A 21,030-nucleotide genomic window follows, 5' to 3' on the forward strand; every position below is an offset into this window, starting at 1 on the left:
AAGAAATGTACCATAGAATGGGGCAACATTGATATAGCAGCGCAATTGCTATTATTTGGCTTGTAGTTTTAAAGTTGAGCTCCCCCACAAAACTGTGACAGTACTGGAGCCGGCACGCATTGTATTAACAAAGGTAACATTATTTCTTACTTGGCTCAGTGCCAAGAATTCACCCAATTGTCACCTATTGTCCAGTAAATGTTGAGAGAAATAGTCTATTGCATGTAAAAGAAATTTAACAGTGAAAACTGAAGAGCTTCCCAGGCTATACATATAGAGTAATTTAATATTGTTACCTATTCCTTAGTTAGTCGGGTATCATATGAAATTTTACATAAATTTCTAAGTAATACTATCGTGAATTTGCAGGGCTTTATATAGAAATTTGTCTTGTTATAGGGTAATAACAATCACGGTGAGAATATACGACAAGAAGCTTGGGTCCAGCAGAAGATGCAAATACAGCTCTATTTTCCCAAAAATTTGGTAGAGGCGATGCATCAGGGGAAAATGAGCATCAGGAGAGCATCAGAAGAATTTGCTGTATTTTACACAGTCCTTAATGATAAATTACAGAAAAAGTATAAACACAAGGTGGGGACACTAGCAGCTTTAAACAGGGAAGAGGAGAAAATGCTTGTTGAGGGTTTATTGAGATGGACAAAGTGGATTTCCATGGCAAACAAGGACGGATGTAACATCATACAGGGTTATCTTAGCCATGCACAGAAAATGGAAAAAAAATAACACAACTGGCCAGGATTTGAGTTGGTTCATGCATTTCTGAGAAGACACTCCAAGCTGACAGTGAGACTCACAGATAACACAAAAAGAGCTAGAGCAGCTGCTTTGTGGAAGATCATAACGGAATATTACGATAAGCTTAGGGAAACATTGGGTGGAGTTTGTGACTAACATAATTAAATATGATGACACAAATTTTGCTGACGAACCAAGAGAGGTGAAGATGCTTGTAAAAAGAGGTGTCAAGCATCCTGAGAGAATTTTAGATACATTTACAACTAGTATCAATATTATGATGACAACAGCTGCAGATGGAACATTGTTACCCCCTTACTGTTTACAATAGTAAGCACTTGAATTATACTAGGCCTGAGGGTGCTGGTTACAACAGGAATACGAATGGGTGGTTTGGTTTTGACATGTTTGAAACATAGTTCACAAATATTTTGTTGCCCTATGTCAAGAAATTGCAAGGATCAAAGATTATGATAGCGGACAACTCATCCAGTTAGCTCTCAATAGGTGTCTTTGAGCTTTGTGAGGAATGTGACATTAGATTTGTCCTCCTGCCTCCAAATGTGACCCATGTTTGCCAGCCTCTTGACGTGGCATTCTTATGCCCCTTAGAGATGGCTTGGTGATGCAATTTAGATGACTGGAAGAAATCTAACAGAGGTGTGATACAGTAGTCAGTATTTCCTAAACTATTGAAAAAAACTTTGAATAGAACAGGTATGAATTCTGTGAACAACATAGTATCAGGGTTTAAAAAATCTGGTATTGTGCCTATCTGTCCACAAGAAGTCTTGTAAGGTTTCACAAAATGAGAATGATATTAGCAATGATAAACCCTCTTTCACTGTATCCTTTGAAGAACATCTCCAATAAGCCCAAGTTGGTGACCCAAATACAAGCGCACCTGTCCGTCATGCAAAGCACCTGACTGTACCTCCTGGGAAAGGCTTTGTGTTAGGGATTAGGTCACCGATGATACGAAGGATAGCGAGGAGAGTGCAGAGCATGGAGGTAAGAATAGAGGGAGATGCCGTGACGTCACAGCTGTGAAGCTATGTGAAGCCGAGGGTAGCCATCTCAGTCAGACCAAAACATTGCTGCTGTAAGCTTGTGTGCATAGGCTTGTCGCTCACTTTTGGAAGGATTTTGAGCTATTATGGTGACTTGTGTGATGTTCGGATGTACGAATCGTTCTGATTGTGATGCGAAATCGAAGGGAATAACATTTCATGTGTAAGTTGTCTCGTTAAGTGTGATTTTACAACTTCATTGTGAATGAACGTGTGCTACATCGGTACTTGTACTATAGCGTGTTTTTCTCCTGTATGATTTTAATTTCCTAGAAATGAAAGTCGGAAAGCTCTGTGGGAGAATGCCGTGAGGAGGAAGAATTGACGTGCGTCTAAATGGAGCACTATATGTTCTCAGCATTTCCGAGAAGAGGACATAGACCGAACTTCCCTTTCAACAGTAAGGCTCCGAGAAAATGCTGTACCATCAGTTTTCCCTACACACCCAAAACATTTGCAAAAGGTATGTTAATTCAAAGAATTAAATTCTTAGTTTTCAAGTTCACGTTTCAGTATAATACGTACGTATCGTCGATAATCGAAGTGTTGAGTAACTCACTTTGTCTTCATCATGTACCAAATTAAAAGCTAACACTACATTAACTGGCGTAAAGTACAGGCCTAAACAGGACACTGTGTAGATTTGCCATTCTATGTACCGTATTTCAGTAAATATTGGTGGTAATGAACAGTGTTTCCCATTAGTGTAACGTAACTGAAATGTCCCAGTACGTATTACAAACAAGATGTATTTATGGGGCTTTGGAGGGAGGGTATAGCTAACTTAGTTTTCAGTTTCTATTATTCAGTTTGTGATACACGTTTATTACTGAATTAACAAAATTGTATCGTTTACATTGAAGACTAGCTATTCGTAATATTACATTAAAAACTATTTTTAATCAGAAGAGACGCGGAATTTCGCCTTTACGAGATTTTAATTTAAACAAAAACTTTGAAACAACCAATCTGATGACGTTACATGCGTATATGGTGCAATTAGCGACTGTAATACTCGCAGCGCTATAGCACACTGGCAATGTTTTGGTCAGAGTGTCATGTCACAAACCACGCCCCCATGGCTTCAAAACGTAGTACGGCTGGGATACGTACCGCCACCTCCCCTTATTCTTACCTCCATGGTGCAGAGTCACAAGAAGATGAAAATATGCTGGAAACAGGTACCGTATTTACTCGAATCTAAGCCGCACTTTTTTTCCGGTTTTCGTAATCCAAAAAACCGCCTGCGGCTTAGAATCGAGTGCAAAGCAAGCGGAAGTTATGAAAAATGTTGGTACGTGCCACCACAACTAACTTCTACCGTCGAATATATGTAGCGCTACGCGGGCATGCTTTGTATTCACAAAGATAAATACTGGCGCCAAAACCTCTGCGTCAGTAAATAATATTTTTTAAAAAAAGGTGGAAGACGAGCTTTTTTTTTCTCCGCCGCGAGTTTCGACCACTGAATTTTCATACATTATCCAACGAAGTAAATACAAATTCCGTATTGTTCATCTTCGAATGTAGCACAATTTCAGTGTACTACGAAAATCTGACTGGCAAGACTTTTGGGATGTTCGTCAATATGGCCAACTCTACGTTCTGAATTTTTTCCTATCTGTGAGAAGAGATGGTTGCTAATAGGAACCTGATGAAATTTGAATCACATACAGTATTCTCTTCACCATAAGAATAATACGAATATAAACATTTTGCCAAGTATTCTTTCGTGTTTGCTGTTATCTCATTTAAATCCTGTCTGCCTAATAAACTACGAAACTAGAGTGAGACAACAGCAAACACGGAAGAATATACGTATCGTGTCATGTTTATATTCGTATTATTCTTATGCCTAATAGTGATACAGTCAGAAATGAAGCACGGCAATTGACTAGATTTTTAAATCTAAGATGACTCTAATTTCTGTGCAGAATTTGATGTAATAAAGAAGCGGCCGCAAAGATTTTCAAACGGAGAAAATTTTCGCCTAACCCTCGTTCAGAACATGTTCTATCTATTATTTGATTCTTGTTGAACATTATCAAAGAAAGCAGCAGTGTAAGTAACGTCTCTTGCCATTGTTTCGCTAATGAGACGATTTCTCTCTTTTTTTTTAATTGTACGCGGCGGTAGCGCGCACAAAAGCAAGCCATGCCGCGAGTCGCGACAGGCCGTAAACACGCACTATCAGAATGCGACAAACAATGCATGACACAGTGCAGTAATGCATTTTCAGCTTAAGAGTGACGCAAACACCTATAACAAAGAAAACGGCACTTATCAGATCAAAGCAAAATAAGCAATCGATTCAAACCAGACGAAGCACGTGGAAAAGGAACGGTACCCGTATAAATACGGATGGAGCGCCTGACGCATAGCAATGGCTACGTGGCAAAACTTAACTGCTAAGCTTACGACTCGAACCAAACTACTGTAGCTGTATCGTCATTCATTCGACCTAAATTGTGTCTCATATCACAATGGACCAACTTTGTTTTGATTTGGAGGTGCGGCCTAAAACTTTTCTGTCCCCTTGAATTTCGAGTCTCAAATTTCAGGTGCGGCTTAGATTCGGGAATTTTTTTTCCCTTTATTTCGAGTCTCATTTTTCAAGTGCGGCTTAGATTCGAGTAAATACGGTAACTCAGCTCCGAATTGCTAGAATCATGTCACTTCTCCCTCTTCAACTTCAGTCAGACTAGGAAAGGAACAACAGCTATTGACTGGTGCTAGTGCTGCTGTCACATTACCATGAAAGAAAATAATTTGACATTTCATTGGCCAGATAACAAGAAAGACAAGTTCAGGACTCTATAAAGTTAAGTTCCTGCAAAAAAGAAACACTGGAGCCACAAAATCTTTTGTATTCCCAAATGCTGCGGATACAATGGGCACAAGAACCGATCGAATTGACACAGAGATGGAGCTGATATCTTGCAAATGAGGGAGGTTTATTTTCTCTGACATTGATGTTAGTGCTGTGGAGAAGGAGTGATTATAGTGAAATAAGTGTTTAAGCGAGAGTGTCAAATTCTGTGTTAAATTTTTTTATTTTTCTGGAGCCAATATCTTGCAAATGAAGGAGGTTTATTTTCTCCACCATTGATATTAGTGATGTGGAGAAGGAGTAATTATAATGAAATAAGTGTTTAAGCCTGAGTCGAGTTCTGAGTTAAAATTTTTTATTTTTCTTGTTCACATATTCAAATATGTAGGCCTATTTTTTGATTTTGTAACAACAGTAGTTTTTGTACTTTTTGAAGAATGTAAAATTTTGGTCGTTGTGACCTATGGAAAAGTTAACACTGGTGATCAAGCAAAATAAACCCCTGATCGGATTACCCACACCATGGGGTAACGGCAATCAGCAATTTCTGTCCCATAACTGTGATATATTCAAATGTTTAGATTTTCTATTATTTTAAAATGGATGTGAAAGAGTCACATATTTTGAATATATAATTATGTAAATAATGTTTTAATGGCATGGGAAATATCAGTAAAAAACAACTGAAATGATCAGTACTATCCCATTTTACTGTCCTTACAAAGTTTCAAGAACGAGCTTTAAATGGTAACATTAGGAATATACTACAACCCCCTACTTATCACTCACATACGGATTGTGAGAATTAAGATTAGAATAATTACTGCACACACAGAGGCATTTAGACAATCATTATTTCTGCACCCAATACTTGAATGTAATGAGAAGAAACCCTAATAACCGGTACAATGGGACATAACCTCCACCAAGTGCTTTCTTTTTTTCTTTCTTTATTTATTCATCCGTGTAACAATAAATATTGTATGGATGTCGTCAGATTACAACACATGAGCACACATTTACATTTACAATTAAACAGGTTTCTCATATTTTGTGTAGTTTTTATAACTAGTCATACACATATTTATAATTACATAATATTTTGGTGATAATGTCATATGTTGCTAATAATCTACATCTATGTTAAATATTCTTTTACAGTATAACAACTTTTACTTACTAAAAAGGTTTTAAGCTTTTGTCTGAAAGTGAGGGGCTCATTTATTTCTTTAATTTCTTGTGGTAATTTGTTGTACAGTTTTATCCCATTGTAAAATATACTTTTTTGCGTCTTTGCCTTGTTCTTTCTATCTAGATGGAGGTGGTGACAAGCTCTTGTTTCATGGTCATGTATTAGGCTGTTTGTGTTGTACATATTGAGATTTTTCTTAATGAACATTATGTTCTGAAAGATATACTCACAAGAAACAGTTAGAATTCCTAGCTTTCTAAATAATTCTAGACAGTGGGCCCTGTTGTTGCTATTTGTTATTATCCTTATGGCTCTTTTTTGTACTTTGAACACAGTTTGTATGTTACTGGCATTTGTTCCCCAAAACATGATCCCATAGCTGAGGACTGAGTGTAGATATCCGTAATATGTTATTTTAAGACAGGTATTATTGCATACCGGTGCAAGGATTCTAAGAGCATAGCATGCTGTGGATAATTTCTTTGCCAAAATGTTGACATGGTTTGCCCATTTCAGTTGGCTGTCTACATTCATCCCTAAGAATTTGGTACTTGTTACACATTCTAATTCATTATTATTAACTTTTATTCTAGTGGCATTGTGTTTTTTGTTCAATTGGAAGTTAATATAGTTAGTTTTCTTTACATTTAGGGTTACTTTATTTTTTAATGACCAGTTGTGGACATCATTGAGAGCCTCGTTTGCTCTTTCTGACAGTTGTGTTGGATTTTCACCTGTTATTACTATGTTGCTGTCATCAGCAAAAAGTATTTTTTCGCCATGTCTGATACATTGTGGGAAGTCGTTAATGTATATAAGAAACAATATTGGGCCTAATACACTTCCCTGTGGGACGCCTATATTCACATTTTCTGGGCCAGACAGGTATTTTATAAGGGAATTGTTTGAAACTTGAGATATCTCAGCTCGTTTTCCAAGTATGATTTGAACCACTTCTTTGTCACACCTCTTATTCCTATTTGCCCTAATTTATGAAGTAAGATTTTGTGGTCAACTGTATCAAAGCCCTTGGACAAGTCTAAAAAGATACCACTTACATTTTCACCTTTGTCCAGTGCTTCTAAAATTACTTTAGTGAACTGTGCTATAGCATATTGTGTGCCTTTTCCGGGCCTAAAACCAAATTGGTCATTGGAAAGAAGATTATATTTATTCAGGTAATTTAGCAGTCTCTTTTTCACTAGTATTTCTATTATTTTAGAAATGATAGACAGTATAGAGATCGGCCTGTAGTTCTCTACATTTTCCACATCTCCGTTTTTAAGGATAGGTATAACTTTTGCTTGTTTTAGGTACTCCGGAAAGTATCCAGATTCGAAAGATTCATTAATTATGTCTGTTAATGGGCCCTTTATGGAGTCTATACAATCTTTAATTACACAGACTGGGATTTCATCAAGTCCTACTGAAGTTTTATTTTTTAGTTGGTATACTACTAGTGCCACTTCCCTTTCTGTAGTTGGCAAGAGCACCATTGAGTTTGTTGGCCGGTTCTGAGTAGGTAAATCATACGTATCTGGAAATTTCTGCTGTAATTTTTTTGCAATACTACTGAAATATGAGTTTACAAAATCAGCTAATTTTTTAGGGTTACCTACTGGTACATCTTTGTTTTTAATATGTGAATTGAAGTCCTTTTTAGCAGAGTTAGATGTTTCCTGTTTGACGATGTTCCAGGCTGCTTTGCTCTTGTTTTCAGCTTCAAGTAATATTTTGTTGTTTGAAAGTTTTTTTTGCGGCTAGCAACACCTTTCTGTAAATTTTCCTGTACTTTTTGTAGGATTGCAGAACTTCTGGGTTAGATTGATTATTTTTTATGGAGTTGAGATATCTAAGAGTTTCTGAGGATTTTTTGATACCTGTAGTCACCCACTGATTTCTCTTTGTAGTTTTAATTTGATAAAGAGTTTTGGGAAACATCTCTTCAAATCTGAGTTTAAAAATTGACATGAACTTGATAAATTTCTGATTTGCGTTGGTTTCTGCATAGACTTCCCTCCAATCTTCATATTCTAGCTGGGATTTAAACTGATGCAGGGCTGATTTGGAAAACATTCTTTTGTATGTACAAAGTTTAGGAGGAGTTTCTACATGAATGTTAGTTTTTAAGATCTGGCAGAGGTGGTCTGCTAGACCCAGGTTTTGGACAACAATATGACATTTTTTACTATCAATATCTGTAGCTACATGATCTATATATGAGGAGGATTCTTTCGTTATTCTAGTTGGACAATTAACAAGGGAGGATATTCCATAACAGCTTAGAATATTCACATATATGTTGCTAGCCTTATCAGGCTTCATCATATTAATGTTTGTCACCACAGATAATTACATTTGCTTTTGGTCCAGAAACCTTGTCTAAGCTTTGATTCAGTTTTGAGAAGAATATATCAATGTCTCCACTAGGAGAGCGGTACACACAAAATATGACTAATTTTTTTGCTGTGCCAGGTCCTATTATTTCAACAGCGGAAAGTTCGAAATGTTTGTCCTCACCTAGATCTAAAAGATCATATCTTAGTTTAAATGTCATACCTTTTTTTACATAGATACATGAACCTCCACCATTCATTGAGATTCTGCTATAGTAACATGCAAGGTCAAATGAGGCTAATGCAATGTGTTCAATTTGCTTCCCTTTGCACCAGTGTTCAGTGATACACAAAATTTGGCTATCAAATTTTTCCAATTCTACTTCTAGCTGTTGTGCTTTGTTCTTTATGGCTTGAATGTTTTGGTGAAACACTGTTAGGCATTTGTTTTCACTTATCTTGGTGGCTCCTTTCCCTTTAGACCTGATGCTAAAAAATCCTTCAGATGAGCTGGTGGCATGGTTATTCTTCTGTCGATGACAGTGGAGGTGAGTCTGTTGCCGGTTTGACTTGGAAGTTGGTGTATCTGAAGGTATCTGCCTTATGTTAGTCTTGTAACTGAGGCCGGGTACCAAAAATCCTGCAGAGTTGAAAGTTTCCTGGTTCTTGTGCTTCTTCTGTTTGCTTCTGTTACTGCTGATGATGGTGAAGCTGGTGAAAAGTCTTCCACTGTTGAAGACTGAGGAGCGGCCAATACTGATGAAAGGTCATTGGCTGTTGGCACATCAGGCGTTTTTTTTCTTGTTAATGATGCAGTTGCGTAGTATGTAGCTGCTTCTGCTGAAGCTGCTTTGGAAACTTCTGTCCTAGTTGAATCATTTATCTCAGCTGTTTTTGACGAAAGTGGAGATTCTAGTGCTGGACCTGTTGTCAGTGATTCAGTTTCATTTTCTTGTTGGAAATTTTCAGTTGCTGTGTTTGGTGGTGGAAGTGGTATGGTCGTGCTATTCTTGTCCTTAACTGCCTTCACTGCATTAAGGATTTCTCGACTAATGAATGATTTTCCGAGTTTATTTCTGTGAAGCCCATGCCTTGTAAAATGACTTCTCTCTGCGGATGGTACGTCCACATATGTGGCATTTGGGAGGCTTCGGCAGATTTTCTCAAATTTCCTATTAGTAACTGTGATTTCTTTGTTGACACAGGATTCTTCTATAAGATCATGTCTTTGTGGGATACTGCCAATGAAGAAGTTAACATCTGTAATTTTCTGTAATGTACTTCTTAGAGCTCTTGTGGCGAGTTTGCCCTCGTTCCTATAAACATCATTAGCACCTCCTATTATTAGACAGTTGCTTCCAAGCTTCAAAGAATGTTCACAGTCTTTTAAAACTTCGCGCAAAGGGGCACCCGGTTTCGTAATTCCACTAACCTTGAATATAGTTTGCATGTTACACAAAATGTTGGCTAAGCCCTTTCCATGACTGTCTGAAAGTATGAAAATATCTTCTTTTTTCTTCTTACCTGTATTGGTAGATATCTTGTTTGCACGATAAGTATGTTCCATGTATTTTCTGGTATTTCCTTTCTTGTTATTACAGGACTTCGTAGTCCCCCCCAAGTAAGCAGAGTACAGATGCAGATGTAGATGTAGACTCATTCCACATCCTTGTAGGTTCTCATTCATGAAGGTATTGACCAAGTTCATTGTGTAAATGAAAGAATTCATTACTTAAAGATCATTATGTTAACATAATACATAAAGCAACAAAAGTATGGGATAGTAATATGCACACACAGATATGGAGATGCTACTGCATACACAAGCTATCAGCGACAAAAGTCATAGCATAGTGATATGCACACACATAAATGGAGATGGTATTGCATACACAAGCTATCAGTGACAAGAGTCATAGGATAGTGACATGCATACACAGATATGGAGATGCTATTGCATACACAAGCTATCAGTGACAAAAGTCATAGGATAGTCATATGCACACACATAAATGGAGATGGTATTGCATACACAAGCTATCAGTGACAAGAGTCATACGATAGTAACATGCATACACAGATATGGAGATGCTATTGCATACACAAGCTATCAGTGACAAAAGTCATAGGATAGTGATATGCACACACATAAATGGAGATGGTATTGCATACACAAGCTATCAGTGACAAGAGTCATAGGATAGTGACATGCATACACAGATATGGAGATGCTATTGCATACACAAGCTATCAGTGACAAAAGTCATAGGATAGTCATATGCACACACATAAATGGAGATGGTATTGCATACACAAGCTATCAGTGACAAAAGTCATAGGATAGTGATATGCACACACATAAATGGAGATGGTATTGCATACACAAGCTATCAGTGACAAAAGTCATAGGATAGTGACATGCATACACAGATATGGAGATGCTATTGCATACACAAGCTATCAGTGACAAAAGTCATAGGATAGTGATATGCACACACATAAATGGAGATGGTATTGCATACACAAGCTATCAGTGACAAAAGTCATAGCATAGTGATATGCACACACATAAATGGAGATGGTATTGCATACACAAGCTATCAGTGACAAGAGTCATAGGATAGTGACATACATACACAGATATGGAGATGCTATTGCATACACAAGCTATCAGTGACAAAAGTCATAGGATAGTGATATGCACACACATAAAAGGGGAAGGTATTGCAAACACAAGCTATCACAAGCTATCAAAAGGCAGTGCACTGGTGGAGCTGCCATTTGTACTTGAACGATTCACATGAAAAGAGTTCTGACGTGACTATGGCCGTACAATGGGAATTAACGGCTTCGAACACAGAATGGAAGTTGCAGCTAGATGCGTGGGACATTCCATTTTGGAAATCATTTGAGAATCCAGGGTCAAGAGTGATCTGAGAATACAAAATTTCAGGTGTTACCTCTTACCACCGACAATGCAGATCCAACGGCCTCCACTTAACGACCAAGATTAGCAGCTTATGTGTCGAGTTGTCATTGCTAACAGACAAGGAACACTGTGAGAAATATCTGCAGAAATAAATGTGGGACATACAAAAAACGTATCCGTTAGGACAGTGCGGCAAAATTTGTCATTAGAGGCTATGGCGCAGACGACTGACACAAATGGCTTCGCTAACAGCATGACATTACCTGCATTGCCTCTCCTGGGCTCATGACCATATCATTTGGACCCTAGACAAATGGAAAACCATGGCCTCATCAAATGAGTTCCAATTTCAGTTGCTAAGGGCTGATCGCGGGGTTCACATGTGACACAGAACCCATGGTAGTGACTCCATTATTGTGTGGGCTTTGTGTGCATGGAATGAAGCGGGTCCTCTAGTCGAATCGAACCAATCATTGACTGGAAATCGTTATATTTGGCTACATGTAGACCATTTGCAGCCACTGATGGACTTAATGATCCCAAAAAATGATGGAATTTTTATGAATAATAATGCGTTATGTCACCGAGCCACAATTATTTGTGATTGGTTTGAAATACATTCTGGAAAATTTGAGCAAACGATCTGGCCACTCAGATCACCCGAACTGAATCCTGTCGAACATGTACAGGATGTATCGAGAGGTAAGTTTGTGCACAAAATCCTGCACCGGCAACTCTTTCGCAATTATGGACAGCTGTAGGGGACAGACTGGCTCAATACTTCTGCTGAGGACTTCCGACAAGTTGTTGAGTCCATGCCACATCAAGTTACTGCACTGTGCTGGGAAAAAGGAGGTCCAATGCAATATTAGGAGGTATTCCATGACTTTTTGTCACGTGGGTGTAAACCAGAGTAGGCTTGCAGTACATACATACATACAATAATCCTTCTTCCATAGATCATGATTACGACATTTCGTAATGAAGTGGAATGCATCACTGTAACTTAAGTTTTCTTTACACAAAATAATTAACTACTACTTTTTTCTCTTTTTTCCGCTTACAGTTACTACTTCATATCTAAGAATTCATCTATTGAGTAGAAGGAGTTGTCATTCAGAAATTCTTTTAATTTGCTTTTAAATTTTGGTTGGATATCTGTCAGTCTTTTAATACTATTTGGCAAATGACCAAAGATTTTTGTGGCAGCATAATTCACCCCTTTCTCTGCCAAACTGCCAAAGAGAGATTTAATCCATAATAGTGAATATCATGCTTTCTTCTAGTGTTGTAGCGATGCACTTCACTTATTTTTGAATTGGGATGGGTTATCAATTACAAATTTCATAAGTGAATATAGGTATTGTGAAGGTGCTGTGAATATCCAGAGTTCCTTAAATAAATGTCTGCAAAGTGATCTTGCGTTGACTCCAGCTATTATTCTGACTACCTTTGTGCAACTTTCTCTCTTAATGACGAATTGCCCCAAAACATGATGTCATATAAATGTAGTGAATGAAAATAGGCATAGTAGGCTAATTTACTAACGTGTTTATCACCAAAATTTACAATAACTCGAATAGCATAAGTAGCTGAACCTAACCGTTTCAGCAGATCATCAATGTGTTTCTTCCAATTTAATTTCTCATCAATGCACACGCCCAGAAATGTTGAGTATTCTGCCTTAGCAACAGACTTCTGTTCATATTCTATATTTATCAATGGTATTATGCCATTTACTGTACAGAATTGTATAAACTGTGTTTTCTCAAAATTTAGTGAGAGTCCATTTGCAGAGAACCACTCAATAGTTTTCTGAAAGACATTATTTGCAATTTCCTCAGCTGATTCTTGCTTCTTGGGTGTGATTACTATACTTGTACCATCAGCAAAAAGAACTAGCTTTGCATCTTCATGAATATAGAGTGAAAAGTGTTTATATATATATATATATATATATATATATATATATATATATATATATATATATATATATATTAAGAATAATTAGGGACCCAAGACTGAACACTGAGGGACACCATGCTTGATACCTCCCCAGTTAGAGGACTCTAGTGGTTTTTGCAGATATGTACCGCTAATTTCAGCCTTCTGCATTCTTCCAGTTAAGTATGAATTAAACCATTTGTGCACTGTCCTACTCATACCACAATACTTAAGTTTATCTAGAAGAATTTCATGATTCACACAATCAAAAGCCTTTGAGAGATCACAAAATATCCCAATGGGTGAAGCTCGGTTATTCAATGCATTTAATATTTGATCAGTGAAAGCACATATAGCATTTTCTGTAAAGCTTTTCTGAAAACTGACATTTTGTTAGTACATCATTTTTACAAATATGTGATGCTACTCTTGAATACATTACTTTTTCAAGAATTTTGGATAAAGCTGTCGGAAGTGAGATTGGGCGGTAGCTGTAAGCATCAGATCTATCCCCTTTTTTATGCAATGGTTTAACAGTAGCGTATTTCAGTCTAGGTGGAAAAATGTCCTTTTTCAATGAGTTACTATATATGTGGCTGAGAATCCTACCTATTTGTTGGGAAAACGCTTTCAGTACTCTGTTGGAAATGCGATCAATTACACATGAGCTTTTACTTTTGAGCTAATTTATTACTTACCTAATTTCAGTAGGAGAGGTGGGTTGAATTTCAGTTTTATCAAATTGCGTAGGTACTGCCTCTTCCATATACTGCTTTGCATTTTGTAATGAATAGCTGGATCCTATTTTCTCTACAACACTTAAAAAATGATTATTAAAAATATTTTCTTCTTCTGACTTCTTGTTAACAAACTTTTCATTGTGTTTGATAGAAATACAGTCTTCCTGTGCTCTCAGTTGCTCTGTTTTCCTTTTCACAATATTCCAAATTGTTTTCATTTTATTAACAGTTGTGCTAATCTCAGTTATAATGGACATACTTCTGGACTTTTTAATAACTTTCCTCACTACAGTGCAGTAGTTTTTATAATGTTTCACTGTTTCAGGATCATTACTCCTCCTACCTATAAGAAACATTTCCCTTTTCTGTTTACAAGATATTTTTATCCCTCTAGTAAGCCATGGCTATTTCACTGTTTTCTTAGGGAAACTGTTTTCAAATATACTCACTAAGGCATCATGAGATAGGTTAAATTTTAAATTAGCATCATGCTCCCTGTACACCTCATTCCAGTCTAACTGTTGCAAGCTTTCCCTAAAATTTAGAATTGCTAAATCATTAATGGAACACACTATTTTGGAGAACTGTTTTGCATTACTGTATGGAGCTATATCATATACTGTAACTATCTGTATATTATGATCAGACAGGCCATTCTTAACAGGAAAAGTTTTCATTTGATTAAATTTATCTCGGTCTATGAAAACGTTATCTATCAGTGTGCTGCTTTCCTGTACCACCCGAGTAGGAAAATCAATAACTGACGTCAAATTGAAAGAACCAAGTAATACTTCAAGGTCAAGCTTTCTATCGGACTCTTGCAGAAAATCTATGTTGAAATCCCCACAAACCATAATTTGCTTTCCCTTGTCTGAGAGACAGCACAACAAAGAATCCAAGTTTTTAAAAAATAGTTGAAAATTTCCCACGGCTACAATTATAGAAGTGCCATTATTTAGTTTAAGCTCACATGCTTCTATATGTTGCTCTTTGCTAAATTTTTTAGTTTCCAAATTTTTCACACTATGACTGATTTTTACATATATGGCAACTCCTCCTCTTTCCATAGTGTCTCCACTTACATGTTCTGAAAGCTTATATCCACCTACATTTACTGTTTCCATGCCTGTGACCATATGATGTTCAGACAGGCATAGTACATCTATTCCATCCTCAGTTTCTATATCTTCTAAACAAATAAGAAGCTGAAACTTGCTGGCAGATTAAAACTGTGTGCCAGACCGACACTCGAACTCGGGATCTCTGCCTTTCGCATGCAAGTGATCTATCATCTGAGCTACCGAAGCACGACTCACGGCCCGTCCTCACAGCTTTACTTCTGCCAGTACCTCGTCTCCTACCTTCCAAACTTTACAAAAGCTCTCCTGTGAACCTTGCAGAACTAGCACTCCTGAAAGAAAGGATATTGCGGAAACATGGCTTAGCCACAGCCAGGGGGATGTTTCCAGAATGATATTTTCACTCTGCAGTGGAGTGTGCGCTGATATGAAACTTCCTGGCAGATTAAAACAAAGTTTGGAAGGTAGGAGACGAGGTACTGGCAGAAGTAAAGCTGTGAGTACCGGGCGTGAGTCGTGCTTCGGTAGCTCAGTTGGTAGAGCACTTGCCCGCGAAAGGCAGAGGTCCCGAGTTCGAGTCTCGGTCCGGCACACAGTTTTAATCTGCCAGGAAGTTTCATATCAGCGCACACTCCGCTGCAGAGTGAAAATCTCATTCTGGAAATAAGAAGCTCATTTACTTTGTTTTTTAATCCCCTGATATTCTGATGCAATATATTAACATTATTTTTCACTGTGCTTTTATGTGAACAGTAGTTGTAGAACAGAGAAAACGATGCTCACAATGTACCTGGCTCCACGGAGGGTCTTGTGTGTCGTCGTGGTGACAATGTCACAGTGATCAAAGGGACTCGGGATGAGCCCGGCTGCCACTATTCCAGCAATGTGTGCCATGTCTGCCATCAGAATCGCTTTCACCGAGTCACAGATCTGCAGGCAAATTTGAAATCATTCATTTACATATTTACACCTCCTTCGCATGGTGCCATCAAAATGACAGCCTTTTCAAATTTCAGAAACTATAACACCACAATAATTACACTTGCAAAAGACACTGGTGACAGAAAACATTATGATCGCTGCCCACCAAGAGACTGAATTCTACCTGGAGCAGTGCAGGAGGGTGAGTTGGTAGAGACAGTGTTGTATGTATCAAAATGAATATCAGGGTTTCAAGGTTTTGTAACATTTATTACATTCAACTTACAATTATCAGGTTGGTGCTAAGTTTGTAGCATTTTTTCACATGTTTACTAGACACAACATACATACATAACAGAGACTTTAATCATTCATAATATATTCTCTTCACTATTTGGAACAGTCCGCCAACGCTGTGGTAACTTTTTGATTCTGCGACTGTAGAAATCGTATAGTTTACTAGGCGTTCGATACAGTTCCCCACAGTCGTTTAATGAACAAAGTAAGAGCATATGGACTATCAGACCAATTGTGTGATTGGATTGAGGAGTTCCTAGATAACAGAACGCAGCATGTCATTCTCAATGGAGAGAAGTCTTCCGAAGTAAGAGTGATTTCAGGGGTGCCACAGGGGAGTGTTGTAGGACCGTTGCTATTCACAGTATACATAAATGACCCTGTGGATGACATCGGAAGTTCACTGAGGCGTTTTGTGGATGAGCTGAGGTATATCGAGAGGTTGTAACAATGGAAAATTGTACTGAAATGCAGGAGGATCTGCAGCGAATTGACGCATGGTGCAGGGAATGGCAATTGAATCTCAATGAAGACAAGTGTAATGTGCTTTAAGTGATTTAACATTGCAGATAGATCATATAAAGTTGATCGTCGGTAAAGCAGATGCCAGACTGAGATTCATCGAAGGATCCTAAGGAAATGCAATCTGAAAACAAAGGAAGTAGGTTACAGTACGCTTGTTCACCCACTGCTTGAATGCTGCTCAGCAGTGTGGGATCCATACGAGATAGGGTTGATAGAAGAGATAGAGAAGATACAACGGAGAGCAGCGCGCTTCGTTACAGGATCATTTAGTAATCGTGAAAGCATTACGGAGTTGATAGATAAACTCCAGTGGACGACTCTGCAGGAGAGATGCTCAGTAGCTCGGTATGGGCTTTTGTTGAAGTTTCGAGAACATACCTTCACCGAAGAGTCGAGCAGTATATTGCTCACTCCTATGTATATCTCGTGAAGAGACCATGAGGATAAAATCAGAGAGATTAGAGCCCAGGTAGAGTCATACCGACAATCCTTCTTTCCATGAACCATACGAGACTGTAATAGAAGGGAGAACCGATAAAGGTACTCTAGGTACCCTCCGCCACACACCGTCAGGTGGCTTACGGAGTACGGATGTAGATGTAGATGTCGATGTAGTTTTGAGGTGACGAACTTGTCCAGCGATGTTCGGAGCACATCTCCATTCGGAAAGGACGTTCCTTGAATTTTGTTCAACAGAGAATAAAAAATATGGAAATCTGAGGGCACAAGGTCTAGTGAAAGGTGAATGCAGAATGAGTTCCCAACCCAATTCCTGTATAGCGTTTTTATCAGTTTCACACAATGGAAAATCCAGGATGGAATGTAACAATATTATGAAAAGGAAAGTTGCTACTCACCATATAGCATAGCTGCTGAGTTGCAGATAGGCACAGCAAAAAGACTGTTACAAATAAACAAAGCTTTCAGCCATTAAGGCCTTCGTCAACAATACATGTACACACACACACACACACACACACACACACACACACACACACACAAACGCAACTCACACACAACTGCAGTCAGAGGCAACTAAAACCACACTGCGAGCAGCAGCAGCAGTGCATGATGGGAGTGGCAACTGGGTGGGGGAAAGGAGGAGGATGGAGCGGGGAGAGGGAGGGATAGTATGTTGGGGGTGGAAGACAGTGAAATGCTGCAGGTCAGACATACGACATGGAGAGGTGGGGAGGGGGGGGGGGGGGGAGGGGTAGCGGAAAAGGAGAGAAGTAAAGAGGCTGACAGTGATGGTGGAATGATGGCTGTGTAGTGCTGGAATGGGAACAGGGATGGGTCTGGATGGGTGAGGACAGTGACTAAAGAGGTGCCTGACTCAGGTCGGATTACACACAGTGACCAGCGTTCCTACATCAAAACTGCATCCCTACTAGGAAAGAACTCAATGGAAATTCACAATGCTTTGAGAGAGGTGTGACAGAATAGTGTAGCAGATCACGGCTCAGTATCACAGTGGTCTTCCCATTTCTGTGACGGTTGGGTAAGCACTGAGGACAACCCGAGAAGTGGAAGGCAGTTAACTGCAGTGGACTACAACACTTAAGACATGTCCGAAAGAACAGATACCATCGGTGACCAAGCAGCTCGTCAGAAGAAATTACGGGAATCAGCAACGCGCCGCGAGTAACGAGTATAATGGGCGGGGGCAGTACAAATGTAGTACGAAACAATACGTTCAGAATGCGGGTTTCGTGGGAGGCGTACCAGACATAAATCCCTGCAGTCGCGCTATCCTCTGAGTCCTCGGTGGCTCAGATGGATAGAGTGTCTGCCATGTAAGCAGGAGATCCTAGGTTCGAGTCCCGGTTGGGGCACACATTTTCATCTGTCCCCGTTGACGTATGTCAACGCCTGTGAGCAGCTAAGGGTGTTTTATTTAATTGTAATTTCATTCCAATATATAGTTAAGGCTCACCGGCCACTTGACCATCTTCTTCTTCTGTGCGAATGTACAAACAGTTCCCGAACTCTTACGGGAATCGGCAATGCGCCGTGAGTAATGAGTATAATGGGCAGGGGCACTACGAACGTAGTGCGGGACAATACGTTGAGAATGTGGTTTTCGCGGGAGGCGTGCCAGAGATAAATCCCTGCAGTCGCGCTATCCTCTGTGTCCTCGGTGGCTCAGATGGATAGAGCATCTGCCATGTAAGCAGGAGATCCTGGTCGGGGCATACATTTTCATCTGTCCCCGTTGATGTATGTCAATGCCTGTAAGCAGCTAAGGGTGTTTCATTGTAATTTCACTTAAGTTATTGGTAATGACATTTTGAGAAAGGACCAACGAAAAAGATTTAATAAAATTGAATATGAGGCCAGACTGTCTGCCACTTTAGTTTAAAGAATCACAAATGAAAAGTTAAAGATGAAAAAAGTTGCTGATATATGGGTTGTACATGTTCTGAGTGAAGAGCAGGAAGCAAATTTCAAAAGAATCGCAGAAGAATTGCTTCAATGTTATCAAAAAGAAGGAGAACAGTTTCTGAAAAGGACTGTTGCACTTGACGAAATCTGAGTTGGAGCTGTAGCCTCAGTCGTTGCAGTGGAAAAGTTTCGACTCTCACCACCTGAAAATATTCCACCACCAACAATTGAAGGTGAAACTGATGATGAGCTTTGTGTATGTCATGACTGGAGTCATAGCTACAAACAAGAGTGTCCCAGGGCATGCCTGTAACAGGTGCATACTTCAACCTGTTTCTGCAAAATGTTTTGCACCTGACAATTCATCAAAGAAGGTCCAACATGCTTGTAACTAGTATCCGCATATCGCTCAATAATGCAAGACCGCATATTGCCCAGCCAGTAAGAGAACCAATAGACAAATCTGGGTGGAAAATACTTCCCAACCCACGATAAAGTCCTGATATGAGCCCACCAGACTTTTAGTTCTTTCTCAGATTGAAGGAACAAATTCACTGAAAACATTTTGATATAAATGGTGAACCTCCCCATGAGGTGACCTGAGTAATCAGACAGCTCAACAATGAAGGTTCCCTATGCAGAACACAAAAGTTGTCAAAATGTTGGGAAGCTGTCATAAGCAAGAATAGAGATTATATTGAAGGCTTGTAAAGGTATTTTGTAAAATACATTATTTTCTTCAATTCTATCGACTAGTGTGCAGAACTTTTGAAACAATCCTTATAAGCTGTTGGCCCTCAGAACCAATAGCAATGGCAATGATTTTAGCTGGAGTGCAACACACTTTCCAAACAAATCAAACACTGTTCCTTCAGAAAAAAAGTTTACAGTCTCAGTCATGTTCTACACAAAGATCAACAAACTTAACCACTGTGTGATCACTCCAACAAGCCACATTGCTGCTCCACAACAGGTGACTGTAAAGGGAGAGTGGAATGAAGACAGACAACAATGCATGCTGCTTAACAGATGGCGTTCAAATGTGCCCAGTGGTATGCCAATGCTAAGTAAGCTGCAGCATGGGAAGCTGTTTGTCCGTCTACTATACAACTTACTGGATTGGGCCAACTAAACCATTTTACTTACCAAGGGGATATGGAAGGCAAATGGGCTTCAAAAATTAAATTTTTAGATTTTAGCAAATTTGAAATGCCTGGTCTTTCCTGCGTGAAACAGTTTTTGTTTTGTATAAATACGAAAATTTTTTGGTGAGATATGATGGTTTTCCTGGCACACAGTCTTTGCCCAAATGATCCTGACACTTGGTGCAAGTACAGGAGAAGTGCGACATATGACCACAAACATTCTTTACCTGCATCAGTGATGAATGAAATTAAAAGAAATGTCTTCATGGGAAAACCAAAAATTTAAATGAATGTGTGAATTCTGTCATTTGGAACCAGTTACTGAAAACTGTATTTGTTCAGTTTCCAACACTCAAATTTGGTGTTTATGATGCTATTTTATGCTTCAATGATGGTGTAATTAGAAAACTGGATGTTTTGGAATTATTGGGCATAAAATCTAGTGGAAATACTGCAAAATCCTTGGTGCAAATAAATAAAGAGCAAATCCGCAAAGCAGATATTGCTTATTTAAAATGCACAAAAGAAGCCAGACAGAAAAGAATAGTGACCAAGAGAAGAAAAGAAGATCAGTATGTTCAGATGATGCTCAGTATGGTGCAGAAAAATATTAGTGGTATGTAATTCCCATCAATAACTATACTAGAATTGCAATATTAAACTTTGAATGGATTTCTCTCAAAACTACATTTTTCTTACTTTCAGGTACCATTATGTAATAAACTAATGGGGTTAGAAACATGAAATTTGGTCACTTTGATGGTAATAAGTTATTACAAGTAAATTGAGGGATGCTCTCTTTAAGTGGAGGAAGCTGCCTGATCCAGCTTGTGGCTGTGGGGCTCCGTACCAGACTGTTCACCACATTGACAGTGAAT

The 21,030-nt window shown here is 38.7% G+C and overlaps 1 protein-coding gene across 1 annotated transcript in view; it reads right to left on the bottom strand.

The window, feature by feature from the left end:
* The window catches only part of LOC124553359 (serine hydroxymethyltransferase, mitochondrial-like), a 190,280-nt gene that overhangs the window by 95,833 nt on the left and 73,417 nt on the right, over nucleotides 1-21,030 (bottom strand). Inside the window, exon 6 of the mRNA XM_047127232.1 lies at nucleotides 15,670-15,809. Coding sequence (XP_046983188.1) covers nucleotides 15,670-15,809 — 140 coding nt within the window. The remainder of the gene's footprint in view (nucleotides 1-15,669; nucleotides 15,810-21,030) is intronic.

The sequence above is a fragment of the Schistocerca americana genome, chromosome 11, assembly GCF_021461395.2.
Source record: "Schistocerca americana isolate TAMUIC-IGC-003095 chromosome 11, iqSchAmer2.1, whole genome shotgun sequence".
Classification (NCBI taxonomy): Eukaryota; Metazoa; Arthropoda; class Insecta; order Orthoptera; family Acrididae; genus Schistocerca; species Schistocerca americana.